This window comes from Poecilia formosa, unplaced genomic scaffold (genome assembly GCF_000485575.1).
Source record: "Poecilia formosa unplaced genomic scaffold, Poecilia_formosa-5.1.2 Scaffold74, whole genome shotgun sequence".
NCBI lineage: Eukaryota > Metazoa > Chordata > Actinopteri > Cyprinodontiformes > Poeciliidae > Poecilia > Poecilia formosa.
The window spans coordinates 1,049,691-1,070,430 of NW_006800013.1; the positions used below are offsets into that span (position 1 = coordinate 1,049,691).

A 20,740-nucleotide genomic window follows, 5' to 3' on the forward strand; every position below is an offset into this window, starting at 1 on the left:
GTACCTAATAAAGTGGCTAGTGAGTGTAAGTTGGTGGACTGAGGTTGCCTCTCCTTCATTTTTGAACCCAACCACATATTTAGTTTGCTCTAAATGGAAGCAAAAGGTGCATTTAATTCGGATGTGGCCTCTACGTTCTGAACCTTCAAGGCTTAAATTCTCCCTCTTTTCAAACCCCATTTAAACCTGAGCACACTATATATTCGCACTGAGCCTCTGGTGCTCATTTTAGCTATTTCCTTCTCCTTTTGCTCCAATCTCAGATCAGAAAGCTTCTGCCTCGTTTGAATTTGAAGTAGACTTAAGTGTTTTACTGTGTTTGCATATCACTCAGATTTGAGAACAGAGGAAGAGGGAGATAAAAGGAAGTGGGATACTGTGAGGGCAAAGACATATTTAACATATTATTGGCTGCATGGTGTCTGGTTCAAATCCTTCAAGCTCTGCGATGAGTCAGGAAGTCCTTCATGCAACACATTAAGACGCAAATCTAAGACCGAGTCCAAATCCAGGATATAATCTTTTCACAACCTGCTTCCCAAAAACATCTTTATAATGGCTGAATTGGTGGATACTGATGCACAGCATTGTAATTTGCAGCTAAAGCTGCAGCACAGCATGAGGTTGTGCTTTAGCCGCCAAAAACCCAGAGTTTCTCACTGGGGTGAAATAAGGCAGTCCCAGTTTCTGCAACTGAATGTTCTCTCTTTGCTCACTGAGCCAACGCAAAATGCTGTGGGGAGAGTTGGAATCAAAAGTGGGCCAAAGTGTTTCTAAAACAAGAACTACTGTTATTGTGGGAGTGGGTGTTTAGAAAAGTAACGACTTAAAGGAAAAGAGTTGTATATATTTGTGTGTGCGTCATCTTATTTTCCATCTAAAACAGCGTAGGTGAAAGTGAAACGTCTTCTTTGATAGTGGTATGTTGTTTTTCAGATTCCCTACACAATATTTCCTCTTTCATCTGTCTTGTATATAAACCTTATGGTCCTTGATTCTTTTTGTATCGTCATCTAATTGGCTTGATACGTCCATCTTTGTTGCCTCTCATTTCCCAGCTAGAATAGACTTGAGGTATTCCTATGAGACTAAGAACATGCATGTCACTAAGGAGAAATAGAAATCTCTCAAATGTTTCTTTCTTTTTAGAGCCCTTGGAATTTATTCTGTTCTCACTAACCTTACAGCTGGATGTTTGCCGTTTTTGGTCCAGAATACTGAAAAATAATCTATACACATAAATATAATCTGTGGTCATAAAATCAATGTTGAAGTACTTTACAACATCTAATTTATATTAAACTGACTGGTGTAGGAGTTTTTCTCTGAAGTTTTGCAAAGCACATTCCAAATTCATTGGCACCAACAATATTAAATATTTTTATATATTAAAGCTCTTAAAATAAATTAACCATTCATTCTGAGTGCAAAATGTCCAACAGAGATAACTGAATAAAATGTACTTCTAATTTGGCCCCAATTAATTTCCATCTTCTCAGGTGTAAGAATGTTGGAACATTTATGATTATGGAGGATGAATGTGATATGTAGGTTAAAATACTTGGAGGGGTCAGTGAGAAAAGTTCAATAGAAGTCTACTAGTCCACTGGCCATAAGTCAAAAAATGGCTACAAGAAGAAATTAAATTTTGGATAAACATATCTACAGTCTGAGCAACGATTGAAGTGTTTAAAATAACTAAAATTGATGTATGGATGAAGACATTTTTCAAAGTAAATAGGATGCTAATGGAGGCAACAAAAAGAAAAAAAAACTCAAAAGCTCACTGTTAGAGATGTGAAGCATAGAGTACTATCTTTTTAATTACTTTTAACATTTTGTGCACATCTTTACCAGGAATGCCAGCAATTTTGTAGGGTGCTTTAAGAAGAACTGTTTATCCTTACAGTCTCACTCATCAGCTGCTGAAGCTGGGAGTCAAACTGCCAACTTGAACATTTTCAGTCACAATAAATTTTCCCTAAATGTGGTCAGACAAACTTGTACAAAATAAGACTTGCTAATCATTTTAAGCAAAGTGAAATCATGATTAGTGCCAAGACCTCACTGGCTATAACCCATTTAAAATTTCAATACAGATTTTGCTTCTTGGTTACACGAGAATGAGTGATTTAAAAAAAAAAAACTTTTTGTGGCTTATTTTGAGATGTATAAAAAAATATTCAGGGAAAAATGAAGATGCCTTTCCTGTAAGCTTCAGAAAAGTCAGAACACCCTTTTAGATTCTCCATAAGTAATGCACCACTGTGAAAATGATGCCATATCGGACATTCATAGCACAAAAACAGCTGCCAGAAAGGCTAAGCTCAAAGTTCAGGATGGAAAGAATACACCAATGCTGGGTTCTGTTTAGCTTGGAAGTCAGAACTTGGAATTGGGTTTGACATCACACCCGACGTAACCATGTTCCAGTTAAGAAGTTGGGATCTCAACATGGCGACGCCCATAAACACTGGTTGCAGTCCTCTTGCAAACATCATTTTTAGCTTTACTTTCCATAAGCAAGTACCACTTTTATTTTGTTCGGCATAGAGAAACTACATGTAGTCTTTTAAAATAAATATTTTTTCACCACAGCTTTCTACTGTTTATACTCAAAGTCAGCCTTACATGTTGTAACTGGGGGTAGTTGAAGTTTCTCCCACTTTTCAGTGGGAATTGTGATGTTGGAGCGTGTTCTAGTTGATTTTTTTTTTCAATTGGGAAGTCAGAATTTCCTAGTTCTGAGTACAACTAGAATGCAGCAATAGTTTCTAATTTAGACAAGGTTGGCCATGATTTTCATGTTTCTCCCATGCTCCATGCTGCTCCTTAATTGATTTTCCTGGACACATTAATTCAGCAAAACAAAAAAGATTCTTTATTTGATGTTGTGTCAGTGTTTCTGGATGTAAAGCTGATGCATGCCATCTACTTATCACAGAACCAAAACCAATAACCAAAAAAACAAAAGTCCAACATGTCACATTATTTAAGCTGCTCTGTTTTGCATAAATCGAAACCATAGAGTACATCATTGTGTAGGACTTACTGTATCATGAGTACAGTGCATGTGTGTGTCTATTTATGTGTGGCCCATTAAGAGCTTGTAGAGAGGTCATTCTGCTGTTGACTCTGGGTTTCTGCCTAGAGTGCTTGTATAATTGCTTCTCTAATTAGTCACTTTAGCCAGCCAGTAATTTATAGTCACCTTCAAGGATAGTCCTCATTTAACACATAGACAATCATGCTGTGCACATTTATACACACTGATCAGAAACCATTATTTCCCTATCACTCTTCTATTTTAGTTGTTCCTTCTAGTTTTGTAATTATAGACTCTTAAACCTCCGATTTCTCAAGCTTCCAGTGTTTAACATGATAACGGTGTCGACACTGACACTGAGCTGGCAATGATTTATGGCACTTTGGTGTTAACAAACAATAAATTTAATTAATCTAGAATAGCTGTGTATGTCTGACACCAGACAGATTGTACATGTTGTACTGACACTGATTTTAATGGAATTATTTGTTCTCAAAATAACTTTTGTTCTTGGTGATGGTTGTTGCATTGATAATGCTCTGTGGAAACTGTTCCTTTTAATGCCAAAAATACATACACACTCACACACTCACACACACACACGTTTCTGACACAGTAGATTCTTCAAAAATAAATAAAAGCATGAATTAAAAATGTGAAGGATTTATGGATGGATCTACGTTTCCAGTACCAAGAAAATGTCCGTAATGATGTTTTAGCAAATATGTGTTCAGTGTAGAATAAACTTGGTGGAAATCTGACCAGCTGTGAACTAGAGCCATCCACAATGGACACCAGCATTTTCAAAACCAGACAGGGGGACATGAAAATAAACCACAGAGCACCCATTCATAGCAAACTGAAATGTTTTTTTGTCTTTTGGCAAAATCACCTTGAGTGGGAAGCCGTATTATCAAATAAGAAAAAACATTGTTTTTGCAAATAATTTTTAACCAAGTGTTCTGATTTACTATTTCTAATTCATTAAGCAAAAATATAGTGCTCACCAAGAGTCATTGAAAAGACTGACAAAGGCAATAAAATCATAGTTTACTCTTAAATGTACATTTAGTGTGATCCAGTCAAAAATAATGTCTATTTATTTTAGATTTTTTTGTGTTTTTAGATTAATTTGGCACTCAGCTTTAAATTTCTGCTTCCATTTCACCTGTAACCTAAAAAAAAATGCACCTTTTTTCTAGTTCCTTTTCCTTTCCACCTCTGAGTAAAGTCACCTTGTTTCTAATGCTCATCAATCTCTGTTGTGGCTCTCTTCTGCAGCACACCCCACAGGCCCAACTCCCCTCTTAGCTCTGTCCGTACTTCTCTTTTACCTCCATTTCCTCCACCCTTTTCCTCAGTTTCTAAAAGTGAGCTCACATTTAAAGACGTAAATCACAAATTGTTCATCATTTTGTCTATTTGTTCTGGTGAACCAATCTTTGTAGTCTCATATAGGGATGTAATTTTTCTCATTCCGAACCCAAACCATCCTTCAGCACCATTATTCTTTATTATTTTGTTCTTGTTTACAGCAAAGAAATAAATATGAATTCCTGGAGACAAATGTTGTTTATAAATTAGATTCTTTTTTATTAGCATGGCTTTTAGATTGCTTTTTCACTGGGTACAAGAAAATGAAGCTCTAAAAGCTACTAAGGAGGAGATTGAGAGACATTTTTATCTCAAGGTACTTGACTGGTAAGACAAATACATCTGTTTGAATTGACCTCATCGGATATAGATGTAGCAAGTCAACAACTAATAAAATATTGGTTCGTATATGTTATAATTCTGTTATGTTTTAGCCAGTATTGGAACCAATCAAATAGTTGATCTCCAGGTTTAACCTATGGTGATGAAATGTTTTTGAAGGGAACACACTTTGTGTTTTCAAACATTTTTTTCTGAAATCTTTTCCTGCATCAATCGTCAATCTGTCAAATCCAATATCATGATATAAATTCACAGTTGCATCCCTAGCAAACGTTTATCTTATGAGGGACAGGAATAGTTTCATTTTTAAAAGGCTGTTATGAGCTGCAGAAGTCTTTGCAATGCAGTTCTTTTCTCATTTTCCTGCTACATATATATTTTCTGTTTTGTGCATTCTAAAAATAATAATTAGGCTTAAAATGTCATTATTTTTTATTATGAGCTGCATAAAACTCTTTTCTAAAATTAAGCTTTTCTTTTTCTCTTGCCTTTGCTTTTCCCTGTAAGCTTTGCTTGGTTTTATTTTTTCATCCTTCTCTTTTGCTCCACCTGTGATTCCACCACCTTCATCCACGGGCCAGTTTCCTATCTCGCACCACCTTATCTTCATCCTATTATCTCATTTTCCATCTCCTATTTGAAGTTAAGACGATGGTTTGGGCGACAGATCTCCAAGAGCCTTTCAACTCCAAAGAACTTGAGGCAACAACTCCCACAGTCAAGTTCTAATGGAGAGACAGGCAACAAAAAGGAGTGCAAATAAACCGCAGAGAGAAAGAGTGAGATAGAGAGAGGCAATAGAACTTTTGTTTTCGTCTCGCCCGACAAGTGCCCCAAGAGATGATGGAGGGTCCTTTGATGTGTGCTGTCTTCATTCTCCACCTCTATCACTTCTATTCATTGTCTTCTGGTTGCTTCGAGTTCTCTCGCTCCCATGTGTGTGTGGTTATTTTCTTTTCATTCATTTCTTCCATCTGTCAATTTGCATCAAACAGAGACATGGGGAAGTGGAGGCCTTGGGGAACAGGAAATTTCTTTGGTTTTTTTCCACAAGCAGGCAGAGCGAGAGGAGTGCTCTACTGAAGCTGAGCTTCACCTTTTAGGTTTTTGAAGCGAACACTTAATAGAGTTGGACTAATGTGTTAGCAGATGTATGTCGCTACAAGTATTATCTCTGTATTTCTTCTACATTTTGCAGTTGGATGAGGGCAGGATGCATGTGTACATGCAAAAATGGACAGTAGTTTTACTATAAAAGTTTGAGGTTGCAATTATTATTGGAATTTCTTTCACACATAAGCAATAAAAATCTTCAGTTTAAACAGGAAAACTTCAGAATGCAAAATATGAATTAATCTTTTAAGGAGTACAAAATACAAAATTTAATGGGCTAAGTGCTGTTTCCAGTTTTATTTGACAGGTTAGCTGTTTTGCGGGTCTGTCTAAGGAATATTTGTGGTGGGGGATAAAATGTACTCATGCTTCTGAGCTTTAACTTCCTGGCTGAATTCTTTAGGTTTTGCTTCAGTATTTCCATATATTGTTTAATTATCACACCATTGATATTATAAAGTGTACCAGTTCCTCCAGAACCAAAACAGTTCCACAGCATGATGCTATGTTTCACAGTTGGGATTGTGTTTTCATGTTTTACATTTTTCCTCTTTTTCCTTCAAAGAAAATGAGGATCATTATGGCCAAACATTTCTGAGTTTCTCTAGACCATTTTTGCTTCTTTGTTAGTTCGAAAACATTAAGCTTTCTTTTTGTATCGCCTTTGGACTTCTTTCTCACTAAGTGGCCTTTCAACCCATTGTAACAGGAAATGTTTCACCGAGGGGAATAACATTCTCCTACCAGCTTCAGAAAAATCTTCACAAGGTCATTTTCTTTTGTTCTGGCATTGACGCACATTTTCATATTTGCTGAACACCATGATGTTCTCATGGTGTTTATGCCTGTGTATAATTGTTTGAACAGATAAATGTGGCACCTTCAGGCAGCTGTGACGTGTAATTAAAGATGAACCAAAGTTGTGAAGATTCACAATTCTCTCCCTGAAGTATTTATCGATTTCTTATTTTTCACGTCATGTCATTCAAAGAAGCAGTGTGTTTCATGTGTCGTGTTAAAACACATCCACAGGTGAAAAAGGAAGAATCTAATTCCATGACATCATTACTTAGGTTATCCTAAGACATCCTGCAGTATGTCTACAAACAGTTTCCGACATTCTTACTCAAGATCCTCAAGATCTAGAGGTACTCAAGATCCTTGTCTGAGGAAGTTAGACATTATTGTACAAATTAAGATTACATTTTCCATGCAAAACTGAATTGGCAAATGATGGTCTGATTGCATATAGTAGTCGAAATTTCTTAAAATCTCTTTCACTAACCAACTTGTAAACACTTGTCTGAACAGAAAATCAGCAATATCTGGATAGCGAGATTTTTTTTTCTTAGCTTCTTCAATTTTAGTTTTTATTTTGCCCTTGGGTCTTCTGCTTTCTGTTGACACATGCGGCCGTACTATTCTCTTCCTCCTTCTAGAGAGAGCTCTCCAAGCTGTCATCAAAAGCCTGCTCAGGCAACAGCCTCTTGGGCAATATTGCCGCACCATTTCTCCTTTGAAGCCTTCAAGAAGAAGTCACCCGCTAGGGCCTCGCATCCCAGATGGGTTCGAGATCTCTTTGAAATGCTGAGAAGCTAAAAGTGTTAACGCATGAGGATAGGATAGTCTAAATGTCAGAGGAATTAGTATTTGTGCATGTCAGTGTACATAGTTGCATTACACCCGGGAGCTGAGTAATAGGATTTTATAGATTTAAAAGAAAGGGCACGAAGATCCTTATTATGGAAACATTGAGGATTAAAAAGAATTACCTGTATCCAGGACGTGCTCCATATCAAAAGAATTTGAAAAAAAATTATTATATCACGGTGAAACGAAGCGAAAAAATTGTATGTGTTGTGCTTTCTCTGTATTAGATGGTATCGTAACATCTTAAATAGCTACTTAAAGTCAATCCCATTAGTTTCGATCACATCTGTAGCACCATAAAAACCTTAACAGGATTATCCCTCTTGACTACCCTCACAACCGTCTTATCAGATCCACACACTGCGAGTGTGTGAAGCAGCTGTGCAGAATGATTATCAATAGGCCAGATGTTGTACCTCACTCCTCCATAACTGAAAAAATCAACCGCATTGATTAGAACTCCCATCTGCCGTGCTAGCATGGTGTTAATAAGCAGGCTGCCGAGCGCTCCTCATTAGAGAGCGAGGTTACCCAAGGCTGTGTGTTCAAAGGCTGTCCCAGGTTACATCAGAGGAGCTGAAAGAGGAGAGGCGCGCCCTGATAAGTGTTGCCACAGCTGAAGTACAGCTCCATAAGTAGAAAAGAGAGGAAGGAGGTGTGGCCAAGCCGCTGCAATTAAAACTTAGAGCGAGGCCGGGTAAACGGTCAAACATGCTGGAGAGCCATTCAGTGTTGTATTTCCCCTAAGAGGTGTAACCACTGAGGTATTAATGTTTTGTTTTGTTTTTTTTTCACTACAATGTCCGAAAACAATCTTGGCAAAAGCCTCTGATTTTTTTTTTTTTTTTCAACTTTGAAGGATTTCTGAGTGAATAGTAAAGCTGAACTTAGCAATTTAAACATGAAAAGCAAAAGCCTGCTGAGAAAAGCTTCAAAGCTCATCCAATTTATTTATATGTTTAAATGGGTTGAAAGATTAACGATATCAAAAAGCAAATGGCCAGTACGGCCTTTGATCGGTTTATATTTATCTAGATTTTTATTTATTAATAAAGAGAAATAAAATAGTTGTTTTGTGAACACGCAAAAAAACTTTTCTTAAAAACTAATAGACACAGTAAAAACAACCATAAAACACCAGGAAAACAAGCTTCTTCATTTACAGTTCTGATCGAGTATAAGTTTTATTTCTCACAACTTTATGTAAGAACTTACATGTTCATGTCTCACCAAGGCCTTAACTTCATGTCAACTAGAACTACCTCAATAGAAGGGATGTGTTGTATTTAGCTTCAGAATTTGTAAAAAAAAAAAAAAAAAAAAATAAAAATTAAAAATTGCCATTGCAATAAAGAAAAATAAATCAGCAACTCACATATTATAATTGCACCAGTACATTGGAATTCACTCAGCAACATTTCCTTTATTATTCTCATGTTTGTCATGCTGGTGAGTCAGTATTTGCTTCTTATACTTCTGTCTAATTTATCTATAAAAAGTCACTTCAGTCATAAGCAAATTGCAGTTGATCCTAATTACCAAACAATGTAGTTATTATTCCAATTTTTTAAAAGGCTTTCCATCCAGCAGACTGCATTGAGTCACTGACTTTCAGCATTCACTGCTCCTGGATGAGCATGTTGCAACAGTTTGAAAGGGTATAGGATGAAAGACAGCACATAGTTTGTTGTAACAAAAGCTAAGGCAATAGCTTTGTCTAGTAGCGAGACAGGGCTAAATGCTGAAAGACAAAGCCAGCTATCTGTAGAAGGAGAAGGTTAAGTAAAGTATAACCCCTCATGCACTGGTGAAGTTAATTAGCTTCATACCTGTTTGCTTATTAATGGAGTCAATGGGTGTATCTATTCTATAAATGTTAGCTTCTACATATGCCTCTTATCCTAATCCACTACTAAAAGTGCTTTGACACCTATCTAGTGGTTAGAGTGTGAATTGCGACACACAGGATGCACAATAAACTCAGTATAAAGTCTTAACCCTGAGCTAAGTTGTGCAATAAAAAATATATGAATGCTTACTAATGACTAAATTGTTAAAATTGATGATATGTGACGAAAATTCTAACAGTTTAATTTTAGGCATGAAGCTTTTCAGCAACCAAGGAATGGAAATGAGTGATACTGATAAAGTATTACAGTTATACCTAATTAACTTAAGTATAATTGTAGAAATGTTCATTTCTGAGCATATATTCTGATTATGAAACTTTGAATCAAAAAACTTCATATTTTAAAAAAATAAACAATTATCTACATAAGTACATACACCAGTAGAACCTGTTTTTTTGTGAAACAGTGGTTACATACAGTGAAGGGATTTTCCAAACCAACTCCAGCACAGAAAGAACTTTCATTTCCATTCAGAAAGATCCCCAGCCAAAATTCAAACCCAGTACCACGGATTGAACAAAATGGTTCAAAACCTAAAAGATATTCAGAGCATCTGCATTATACTGAAAGAAAAAGAGATGACACCTTTTTGCACAATATTGATGTTCTTATACAAATGGTAACTTGAGAATGAAAATGAATTTCCCTTGAAGACAATAAAGTCACAGTCAAGTTAAAGTTGATACATTTAACAATATATTTCAGAAAAAAAGAAGTTAGTCTCCTAAAAAGTGGCTGATATTTGCATTTGAAATGTACAGTAAGTTGAGTGAATTTGTGGCACTTTCATGAACTACATCTTTAGGGTACAGAGCCCACGCGTTAATAGACCCTTTTCATGCTCTTCCTTCCTTTCAGATATGCGACAAGGAGTGGCATTACTACGTCATCAACGTGGAGTTCCCGGTGGTGGCGCTCTATGTGGACGGAGTCACCTACGATCCCTACCTGGTGACGGATGACTGGCCCATCCATCCATCGCAGATTGATGTGCAGCTCACAGTTGGTGCCTGCTGGCAAGGTGTGACGCTGTTAGAAGTTTTAAGACGTATTAAGTTATTGAATCTAATCGCAGTAAAAGTCAAAGTCATTATTTGGGTTTTAAGGAATCTGCTGCTTCCTCTTATCGAAACTCCAGAATAAGTATTACTTTCAGAGAGACACTGAGTGCCGAACATGCTCTTTGGCCTTGAATGCACAATGTAATTAAGAAGAACCCTTAGTCTGTCTTTGACAAGCGACTGACCCAGTCTGAATGAAGGCCCCAAATTAAAGTGTCCTCTAAACTGATAGCTGCCGCTAATTGGACACAGAAGAAGAAAAGGGACTTTTTACCCCTGGTGCACCCCACCATTGATCTGACAGACCAAAGAGCTGCTCAGCGATGCTCTGCCTTAGATGAAGATATCCCTCTATGTGAGAGCGAGAGAGGGTCATCTTTTGTCACTTTCATCTGTGGCAGAGACCGCCCCACCGCACCTCCCTCCTCTTCCTCCTCCATCCCCTCCCCTTTCTTTAAGTGAACACAGCACGACGTGCTTTTGGGAGGATTAAAAGGGGCTTGAATTGAAAAGCAAGTTAAGAGAGTATTGCAGCTGTTTTACAATTGAGGCTAAGCCTCAGTTAAGAGTCATAAAGGCGCTACCGAAATCTTAACATAAGCCATTAGCCACAGCAGATTGCCTTTTCAAAGCACTAAGCTGTTTGTATCTGCCATATTGATTGCAAAGATGAGCTCATCTGTTGTCTGACTGACTTCTGAAGCTTCTGCTCTGAACCCATTTTCAGAGTAGAATTGCTGGAGTGATTATCTGCATTTTCTAGCTTACTGGTTGGGTTTATATATATTTTAAAAAAAAAAGGATTCAGAGACCGATATAAAGTTCTCTCGATAAATGGCTTGATGGAGTGTGATGGCGGAGTAAATAAAAGATTTGTCAGCTCTAAACAGTTCCGTGATAGTCTGCTGTATTTAATTCAATTTAATGATTTAATTTCATGGTTCATAACACACAAATGGCGAGTGAGCATTGTCTAATGAGAACAGATTCTGTTTGGACCATAGCAAATACATTTCATGTGGAATTATTGTATTTCATGTGTTTACCCAAAGGAGCCATTCTGGTTTATTGTGACAGGGTTCTGAGTGTGTAAAATTTGCAATTAAGCCTGCTGTTGACAATATTAGCAGACGCTAGCATTTGGGATTTCATGTTTAGCACCATGATAATTCGTGTGTTCAAAAAAATGTATTTTCTGACGTGAAGAAAACTGGAATTTTATTTGCATTCTCACAATTGAAGCCTATAGTTGACTAACATAGATAGACAGAAATGAAGCATGTGTGAGCAAAGAAAGCCCAGGACTTTCCATTTTGTATCCTCAGTCAGTTCCTGGTGGATTTGCTGGTATGTTTTAGGTGTGCAAGGCTCATTTATGCTTTGTCTTGAGCTTGTCTTGAGCTTTTTATTTATCTTTATTTCTATTTTTTAAGGACTATGCTCATATTTTGCTCTATCACCCTTTAAAGCATCCAGGATTAATAATGATGAGCTGACCAGGTCTTGTTGCAATAGGGCTTCCTTAAAACATAACACTTTCTCACTTTTGCTTCAGTGTTGGTGTGAGGTTTTCTTTCTTGGTATGCTCAATTTGGTTTACACCAATTATGTCTCTAGCTCTGGTGTTCAGTTTTAGATTAATATATCCAGAAAACAATATTCCTGAGGTTGGAGTAAGGATTTATTAGACATTTCTGGGTGTTTTGGAGTCTGTTATAAGCTTGTAGCTTGCTTTCGGGATTGAACTTGCATGGATTGGTCATACATCAGTATGTTGGCAGTTGTTTTAAATGTCTTTCCCCTGTGGACTATTTCCCCTACAGTGGAATAGCTGATTTCATATTCTTTAAGTCCCATACCAGACTCATGAGCCGCTGTAATCTTCTTTCTGAAGGCCTCAAATAGCTCTTTTAATCTCACCATGGTGTTTACTTTGACGTCAACAGTCAGGAGCACATCAGACTAAATCTTTGAGGTTTAAACAGGGCAAATATCCTGAAAAATGGTGACTAGGTTCCTATCATGAGCATATTATGTGACTTTATGCATGTCATGTGGTAATTTATTCCTTGCCAAAAATTTTCTTTTATTGTACTCAAAAGTAATTTTCTTCACTTTACTTTTCTCAATAATTGTAAAAGTGATGTTAAATATCCGTATTGTGCTCGAATATGTTAGAAAACACACTGGCTGTCGCAGGGTGTGCTAATTGTTTTACATAACTATATTTGAAACGTGTTCATGCATAAACATAAACACATTACTTCAACAAACTTTGATTGCCACAAATTTGATTTAACGCTTTCCCTTGCAAAGCTTTAATTTATCTTGTACAACAGCAGCTCCTTCTGAAAATGCATTTTCACTCTTTCACCTGTTTCTACTTTTTTGAAAAGTTTCTTCGTCCCACTTGGGCTTCCTCTAAAACCAGAGAGCAGGTGCTGGCTGTGCTCTTCTCTCACAATCTGCCTCTTTCACCTGTATTTATTCTCTGAACAGTTCTTTCTCAGAAGTGTTTGATATTTAGAGTAGCACAATCATCTTGGCACCTTCTTTGCTTTCTTGGAGTGTGAAATCACACGCCACTGCCTGGCCTCCTAACTTCCCGCCGCCAGCAGCAAGCATGCAGCCAAGATCTGCTGGTGATTGCACTTGAGCACAAATTGAAACTGATATACCTTTATACAAAGTAAATTGAATAAATATAGGCCCACAGCCATGGATGCATTTATCCACATACTCTAAATCACAGTGAATGTGAACTCCCATTTCTCACTTACCTAAGTAACAGTCCTGTTTCCAGCTCTGCCGTGCCTTTTCACTCTTATCTGCTTCTGTTTTGGAGATGAATAAAAATAATAGAGTGGAGATCTGCAGAGCAATAAAATAGCTCTCACTCAAGTGGGATGATCATCACCTTCATCATCCTTATCATGCTCCCTCTCCCTCTCTCTCTGCAGTGTCTTACTAATACCCTCACCTCAACTTTCTGTCTTTTAATCTGCTGTTGGGGACCTTAATAGCTTCCCTGACTGCATCGTAAATTGATAACATCTGTCAGGGTGGGACTAAGGGACAGTTGGATGTCTTAAGATAAAGGACTGCTAAAAAGTGAGTCTAGAAGAGGAAGCAGGTGAAGCGTGACAATAACCGAAAGAATGTGTTTAATATATGGGATTCAATATGTGGTCATGGGATTTTATAAACATGGGGACGGAATCTATTCTTCCCACATTCCCATAAGCACCAAGGTGGGATATCAGCAGCCGCTTCACAGGAAAGATAGAGATAGTCATGTTTTCATGTAGCTGCTCAAATGGAAAACAATTCTTCCGCTATTGCAGCAGAAACACACACACACATGATTCTGCAAATAACCGTACAATACAGGATCCCAGCGACTGCAGTGTAGAGACTAATGTTTTGAATTCAGGAAGCAATTGCCAGAGTTGCTGAGTTTCAGCTGTACGAAATGGATATTCGCACTACAGTTTCCACTTCTGTGCAATGTTTCTATGCATGATAGATTTGGAAAAAGTGAAAAAGCTGGATAGTGTTCAGCTTTTTTATAGTTTTACACCCAGGTCATAATTTATGACCCAAATAGGACTGAGCAGTATGTATTTAATTATAAACATAAGCCACGAAGATTGGATTCTAAAACAATATCTCTTTTACACACTGTATTAAAGAAATCAAATAACAGTAGTTTTTAACCAACATTATCACATAAAACACATACATAGTCTGTGGTCATCACACATTATTTTAGAAATAAAGTCAAATATGTCTTATAAAACAGACAAATCTATAGCCATGTACACTGACTGGTACATTATATTCTCTGATTTTTTTACATCTAAACTTGCAAACTAATCACAAACAAATTCAAACATCAATCGATGTGGGAGGAAGTTTGCCATGAGACTGAAGATCACAAAGATTTTACAGGAAGTTGGTTTCACCTAGCTTATCAGTCATTGCTTCGCTTCATCTTCCCTTGGTTTAATTAATTAATTTATTTATTTTGATGCGTGAGACAGGATTTGTTATCTGCTTTTTGCCAGGCAGATAACAAATGAAAGAAATGTTCTTTATTTGTAGTTCTCCATTGGATTACTTCCAGAATTAAAGAACAGCAGAGAAAGACAGAGGGAATAAATGAAAGGAATGCAAAGGTGAAGTTTGATAGGCATAGCTACAGTAACCTTTTAGCTAATGAATGGCTTGGAGGCCCTTATTGCTGGTTCTGGCCTTTATGGGGTTCAGAGGACAGACTTTAAATGTATTGACTTTTTCCTTCCCTTTATTTAGCCTGAATAGGGAGGCTGAATATCACTTACTGCAGCGCCCTGCTGCTTTATCGCCACATGGAGAGGCATAACTGCTATTTGGTCTTTGGGATCAAAAGGCTCAACAACATACCTGGTAGTTTTGCTCATTTCTTCTTGTGCCTAACCCTGTTATCTTGTTCTCATCATTTTAAATTGATGGTTTTTGTATAAATGTCATCAGAGGAAAAGGACAAAAGGGAATCAAATGTGTTTATGTATACCAACATCTTGTTTGGGGTTAGCAGTCACTATGCTACTGTTAAGGTTAACTCACTAAAATCAGTTAAATATTTGCCATAACTTTACTGATCAAAACACACAGCATCTTTTTCCTTATATGTTTACCAATGGTCTTGTAAATACAGATTTATTTCAAGCAGTATTTGATACAAGGTGGAATTGGGCAGCAGCTCCTTCCGTAGGAAACATGCACACATTTACCTGATAAGAGAACATGCATATCCTCTGCTGTGTTGCTCAGACAATTATACTTTAGACTCATCAGTACAAAGAAGCTTTTTTCAGATGCTCTGGTCTTAGATTCTTTCTGACAAACCTTATTCTGACTGTGATGTTTTTTAGGGAGCAAAGGTTCCCATGCACACCTTCCAGTAAAGATGAACTTCTGTTGTCTCATTCTGATCATTTTTTTGTCACAAATATTATAGCCCAGGTTCTTAAAACTTATTTTAAGAAATAAGTTTTCTTAAAATAAGTTTTTTATTTTAAGAAAATAAAAAACTTTTTTATACTTAAAATACTTTTGTATTTTAAGTTTCTTAAAATACAAAAATATTTTAAGAAACTTATTTCTTAAAATATTTCTTCAAAACAAAGTGAATGTTAATAACCTAATTATGTGGATATTTATGTTTATTATTTGTGCTTGTAGGTGGAGAAGTTACCAAGCCCCGGTTCACTCAGTACTTCCGGGGAAGCTTATCTGGACTGACCATCCGACCAGGGAAGATCGAGAGTCAGAAAGTCATTTCCTGTCTGCAGGCCTGCAAAGAGGGACTGGACATTAACTCCCTGGAGAGCTTGGATAAGAGTATAAAGGTACACAAAACACTTTGAGAATAAAGAAAAAGAAGCCAGTAGTAATTGGGGAATAATATGGTGAAAAAAAAATATAAAAATATCTTCAAAAAAATTAATTGAAGGAATAATTTTGTTGTCACAAATATTATAGCCCAGATTCATTTTAAATAAATGTTTCATACTGCGTTTGTCTTTTTCGTGACTGGACCAATACAGATGAACACATAGTTATTCTAAATTACAGTATTAAATCTTATTCTGTAATTAGACTTTCTGTCTTAAAGGTGCCTTTGTCCATTGAACATTAGCAGTCACAGAATGGTTGGATGAGAATAAGAATGATGGGACTTTTACTGTGTCCTTCCCCTAAAGCCCGTCCCAGCTGAACCAGACTGAAACTTCAGAACCATCAATTTCAGTTTCCTGAATCCTTCAGGGGTTTTATACCTTGCACAGCTTCACAAAGGCACTTTTACTTACTTTAATGCCTTCTTAGTATCTGAAACAGAAACTAGTGGACATTAAGGACAATCAAAAGTCTAGGCTCTTATTTGTCGTGATAGTATTTTACTGTTGTTGTGCCACAGAATTATTGTCATGAGGGACAAATACAGTATGAGAGCTTCATGACTCACAAGTCAGATAATCAAATATTTCATATCATGTTAAGTCTTAGATACCAAGTAGGAGAAAAGTTCAATTCTTAGCTACATGATCTAAAACAATCGAACATGTTCATTTTTAAGTTCTCTCCACTTCCCGTTCTAACCCAAATTATAAAAAGGAGACTGTATAATCTGATTGAATAGAGGTGGAAACTCGCCAATTTTCCATTGATCAACTCTGAACAATGATTGGCAGATCCAGTATTGAAAACTATGATCCCTCCAGATACGGTAATAATCTTCTGTTTGATTTGTTGATTGCAAACTTCACATGGCTTCATCTAATCATGTTACAAAAGAGTGTAGTGAGTAAACATTACACTTAGGTTAGTAGAAATTAAATAAATGAATGAAGTTCCATGTGCTAAAAAGGTAGACATAACAATATATGAGGTAGTTCATTCCATAATAAACTAAATATCTTTTTAAATAATGATTTATTATTCTAAAACGTTTGAGTGATTATTGTTTAACAACCTTATGGTGTTGGCATAGAAACAGTTCTTAAGCTGGTGTGAAGAGAACAGGCGTAAATAGCACAGAAAGCACCACAAATCTCCTTTTATTGGCAGATTAAATCACTGAAACTGTCCAGTAGAAATTTAAACACATATGTTAGCTGTAGCAGAGTTAAGACAGAGATAGAACAATAGCACATCTAACACCAAATACTAACTTCTTGTGTACAAGCTGTTCTGAAAGCTGCTACAGGAAATGAGAAGCACTTTAAAAATAGTATTTATTGTAAAATTTGTGTGACTTTATCTTATGAAATGCTGTTTTGTTTTTGCCATGGCTAAATGTTTTATAGTTATTGTAGGGATTATGTTTGGCATGTTTCAGTATTATATAATCACTGATGACATTTCATTAAAACTATCAGTGAACAGCTGATAATTATGAAATAAAAAGACATTCAATTGATGATATTATATCCAGTTGAAAATATAATGTTTTATGACAGACATGACATGCTTAAAGCTCGGTTCCTAAAAAGCAGAGACAATATTCCACAGTAAAATGTCTTGGATGACACTGCTAATCCATCTCATTTGCTTTTATACTTTTTAAATCTCTGTCTGACAGTAGGGCCTCTGTTTTTACCCCTCTGAGACTTGGGGTCATAATTCAGGTGTTATTTGAGCTTTTGAGATGCTTATCAGCTGCTCCCAGTTGTAAAAAAGACAGTACCTACAAGACATACATGCAACAAGTGTAAATGTAATTGAAACATGCATAGTGAATCTCTGTTTTTAATGGCTTGTGTCGACTGGGCCTCATTCATCATTTTCTAGTTGCTGCTACCGTTTCTATTTTTCACACTCACACACACAAAGAACCAGCGGCGAGCAGACCTGAGAATCGCATCACTCATCTTCCCCCTCCTTCTCTTTTGTAAAAACAAAAAAAACCAAAAAAAAACCTGTTTCTTTAACTTGAGCTTTTTCTGCAGCCGTGGATGCTTTACAGCTTGTTCCCGCTCAGAACCTATCCTGTCTCCACCGAGACAAAGTTTTGCATACATTCTTCTTGAACGTGTACAAAGAGAAGCACACATTTTTGATCTCCGCTTCGAGATAAATTTTTAGCTTTAAATCACCAGCAGAATCACCAGCTGGTTTTCATGAAACTTATCTGCTTTTCTCTTTCTCTCCCCCCAAATTTCCCTTTGCACCGGCCTGGCTAATCCATCTCCCTGTGCTGTGGAAGACAGGGGGCAGACAAGATAAATGGGGGTTTGTGCACACCCGAAGCTGTCCCCCCCTTAACCACCCACCATCAGCTCCTTTAACTCTCTTTTTCATCTTCCCCTCTTCAGTCTTGCTCTCTCCTAAAGCCCACTCTTTGCATAGGTGTCCTTGTGCTGCGATGGAGTGAAGAGATACAACCTTTTGAGACGACTCAGTGGAACGAGGTGCTGGGATATGAGAGCAGGGGAGGATATCCTCTTAAGGGCCAGAGCAGTTTCTCTTTAGAGTACCATTATATCTTCTTCTTAGCCACACTCATGTGGCTCCAATAAGAGCGCAGGAACTTGGGGAAAGAGTTTATCCAGGGAGGCGGAGGGCTGGCACTTTGCAATCAGAGGATAATATCCTGCTTAGAGGGAGACTGAAGGAGGTAGGCAGTAAGAGTGGTGACAGAAAACAGGATGTTGAGTGGAGTCAGCAAGAGAAAGGGTAATGTGGATGGGAAAATGACAGGGGAGAGCTCTGGGGAGTGTCACCTTGTCGCCAGGACCCAGTTTGAAGGAATGGGTAGCAATCAGTGCTGTTGCAGCAGGAACACACAAAAGCATCTTGGGGCAAGAAGGTCCTGTCATCAAATGTCAAAGGACTGCACAAATAGGATGAGATTGTATAGATTTCTTTTTCCAGTTTTTTCTGTTTTATCCATATTGACACACATACAGTGGTACCAACAATGATCACTGATTAATGGTTTTTCACCTCCTTCTCATTGAGAGTTGCTGTAATGTCTAGAAAAAAATTGGAAACTTTGTAGAACAAACCAAAATTTATTAGAGAAGGACAGCCTGTACTTTTTAAACCAGGCATAGGAATATTAATAGGATTGTTTTTTTGGGGTTTTTTTGGTTTTGTTTTTTTCATTTCATATTTTTTTACTTGGCTAACTCAGAATGGCCTGTCTAATGACACTGATCAGACAAACATTATTACTATAAAAGCTGAATTGTAACTTTAAATCCAAATCCTGACTCCAAACATTTTCCAAAATTCGTCCATATGCCATCTAAATGCTGCTTTCATTTTTGAATATGCAGCATATCCATTTATTGCCACTGAACTGCTCCTAGCTGTTAGAGTTCGAAAGACTACATAGTCAATACCAATTAAATGCATTATCTGTAGGTACTACCCTATGCTCATAAATAGTTTACACAACTCTGGCACATACAAATGACCAGTACAAGCTACTTTAAAGTTGTTGAATAACTTCAGTCTTCTTTTCTGCAGCCTCAAGAAGTTGTTAATCCGAAAGAGAAGAAAAACATCTGTACACTAACCATGCTGCAATCAGATAACTGACAGACAAAGCTATTTGGTGAACAAAGTGGAGCACTTAGCTGCTAAATAGCCACAAATTTCCCACCGGAGTTGCTGCAGAGTTAAGAGGAGAGTGATTATTGGACTCTCCTGTACAAAGTGGCCACAGATACCTCTCCAAGTGATTAATGATGCTGCTCTGCATCTGCTGAATTTGTAATTGACCGTAAACATGTTCACCAACAGTTTTACTCAAGGTTCGTAGTTCTCCCATCTCGGTACACCGCCCCCAGGTGTTCAGAATATTACAGTTTTACGCTGTTTTCTGTTTTATTAATTGATCCAGGAGATTCTGACCTGAAATCAGTTTTGAACTCAGAAAATGGCAGACAAGTTACCATCAGGAGAATATGAGAACTCGGATCACTCTTGGCCTGTTCGTGACTAACAGACGGATAGTGATGGTTTCCAAAACAGAAACCAAACTGATCCACTGTATAAATGTCCATCAGTTCATTTAACATCTACTTGCTTCTCGTTGCTTCCATCTCCCAGTTCCACTTCAATCCAGCTCAGTCCATTCTGGTGATGGAGGGAGAGAATCTGGAGAACATTAACACAGCTGTGAGGAAAGTTTCCTACATAAACTCCCGCCAGTTTCCCACACCGGGCATCCGCCGCCTGCAGATCTCCACCACCGTCCAGTAAGTGTGTCGCCGACTTGTTCTTACAGTTATTTTGACTTCCATCCAATGTGTCCCCGTCTTCCCTGTGGATTCCTTCATATTTGGCATGCCTCGTATTGTTTCTGGGTCTCTGCGGCTCTCTTATGAATGTTATTCCACCTCAACACTTCTGTTAAGTGTAACAACAACACAGAAGACGGCCTTGACTAATGTAACTCTCTTTTCACACATCGATTTCCACACGTCTTTCTCTCAGCCCTGTCCCCGTGCTGCCATTCCTTTGGCTGTCACTTCCTGTTAACACACCAAATTGAGTTTGCTGTCGCCACCGGGGGCTAGTTTTAACATCCTCATGTCATGTATTAATAATTCCAGGCGGGTTTTGCTGGAGGAGTCGGGAAATAAAGATGAAAAAACTGAACGTGAATCTGTATGTGCGAGGGAGGGAGGGGGAAAAAGAGCGAGTGGCTTGTAAAACAGTCTCCCTCAGTGGGTAACTATTAAAATTCA

General features: G+C 37.5%; 1 protein-coding gene across 2 annotated transcripts in view; it reads left to right on the plus strand.

The window, feature by feature from the left end:
• Window positions 1-20,740, plus strand: part of LOC103140714 (calsyntenin-2) — a 311,418-nt gene that overhangs the window by 268,673 nt on the left and 22,005 nt on the right. For both annotated transcript variants that reach the window (XM_007555973.2, XM_016673371.1), the window contains 3 exons: window positions 10,294-10,456; window positions 15,723-15,889; window positions 20,100-20,248. In XM_007555973.2, coding sequence (XP_007556035.1) covers window positions 10,294-10,456; window positions 15,723-15,889; window positions 20,100-20,248 — 479 coding nt within the window. The remainder of the gene's footprint in view (window positions 1-10,293; window positions 10,457-15,722; window positions 15,890-20,099; window positions 20,249-20,740) is intronic.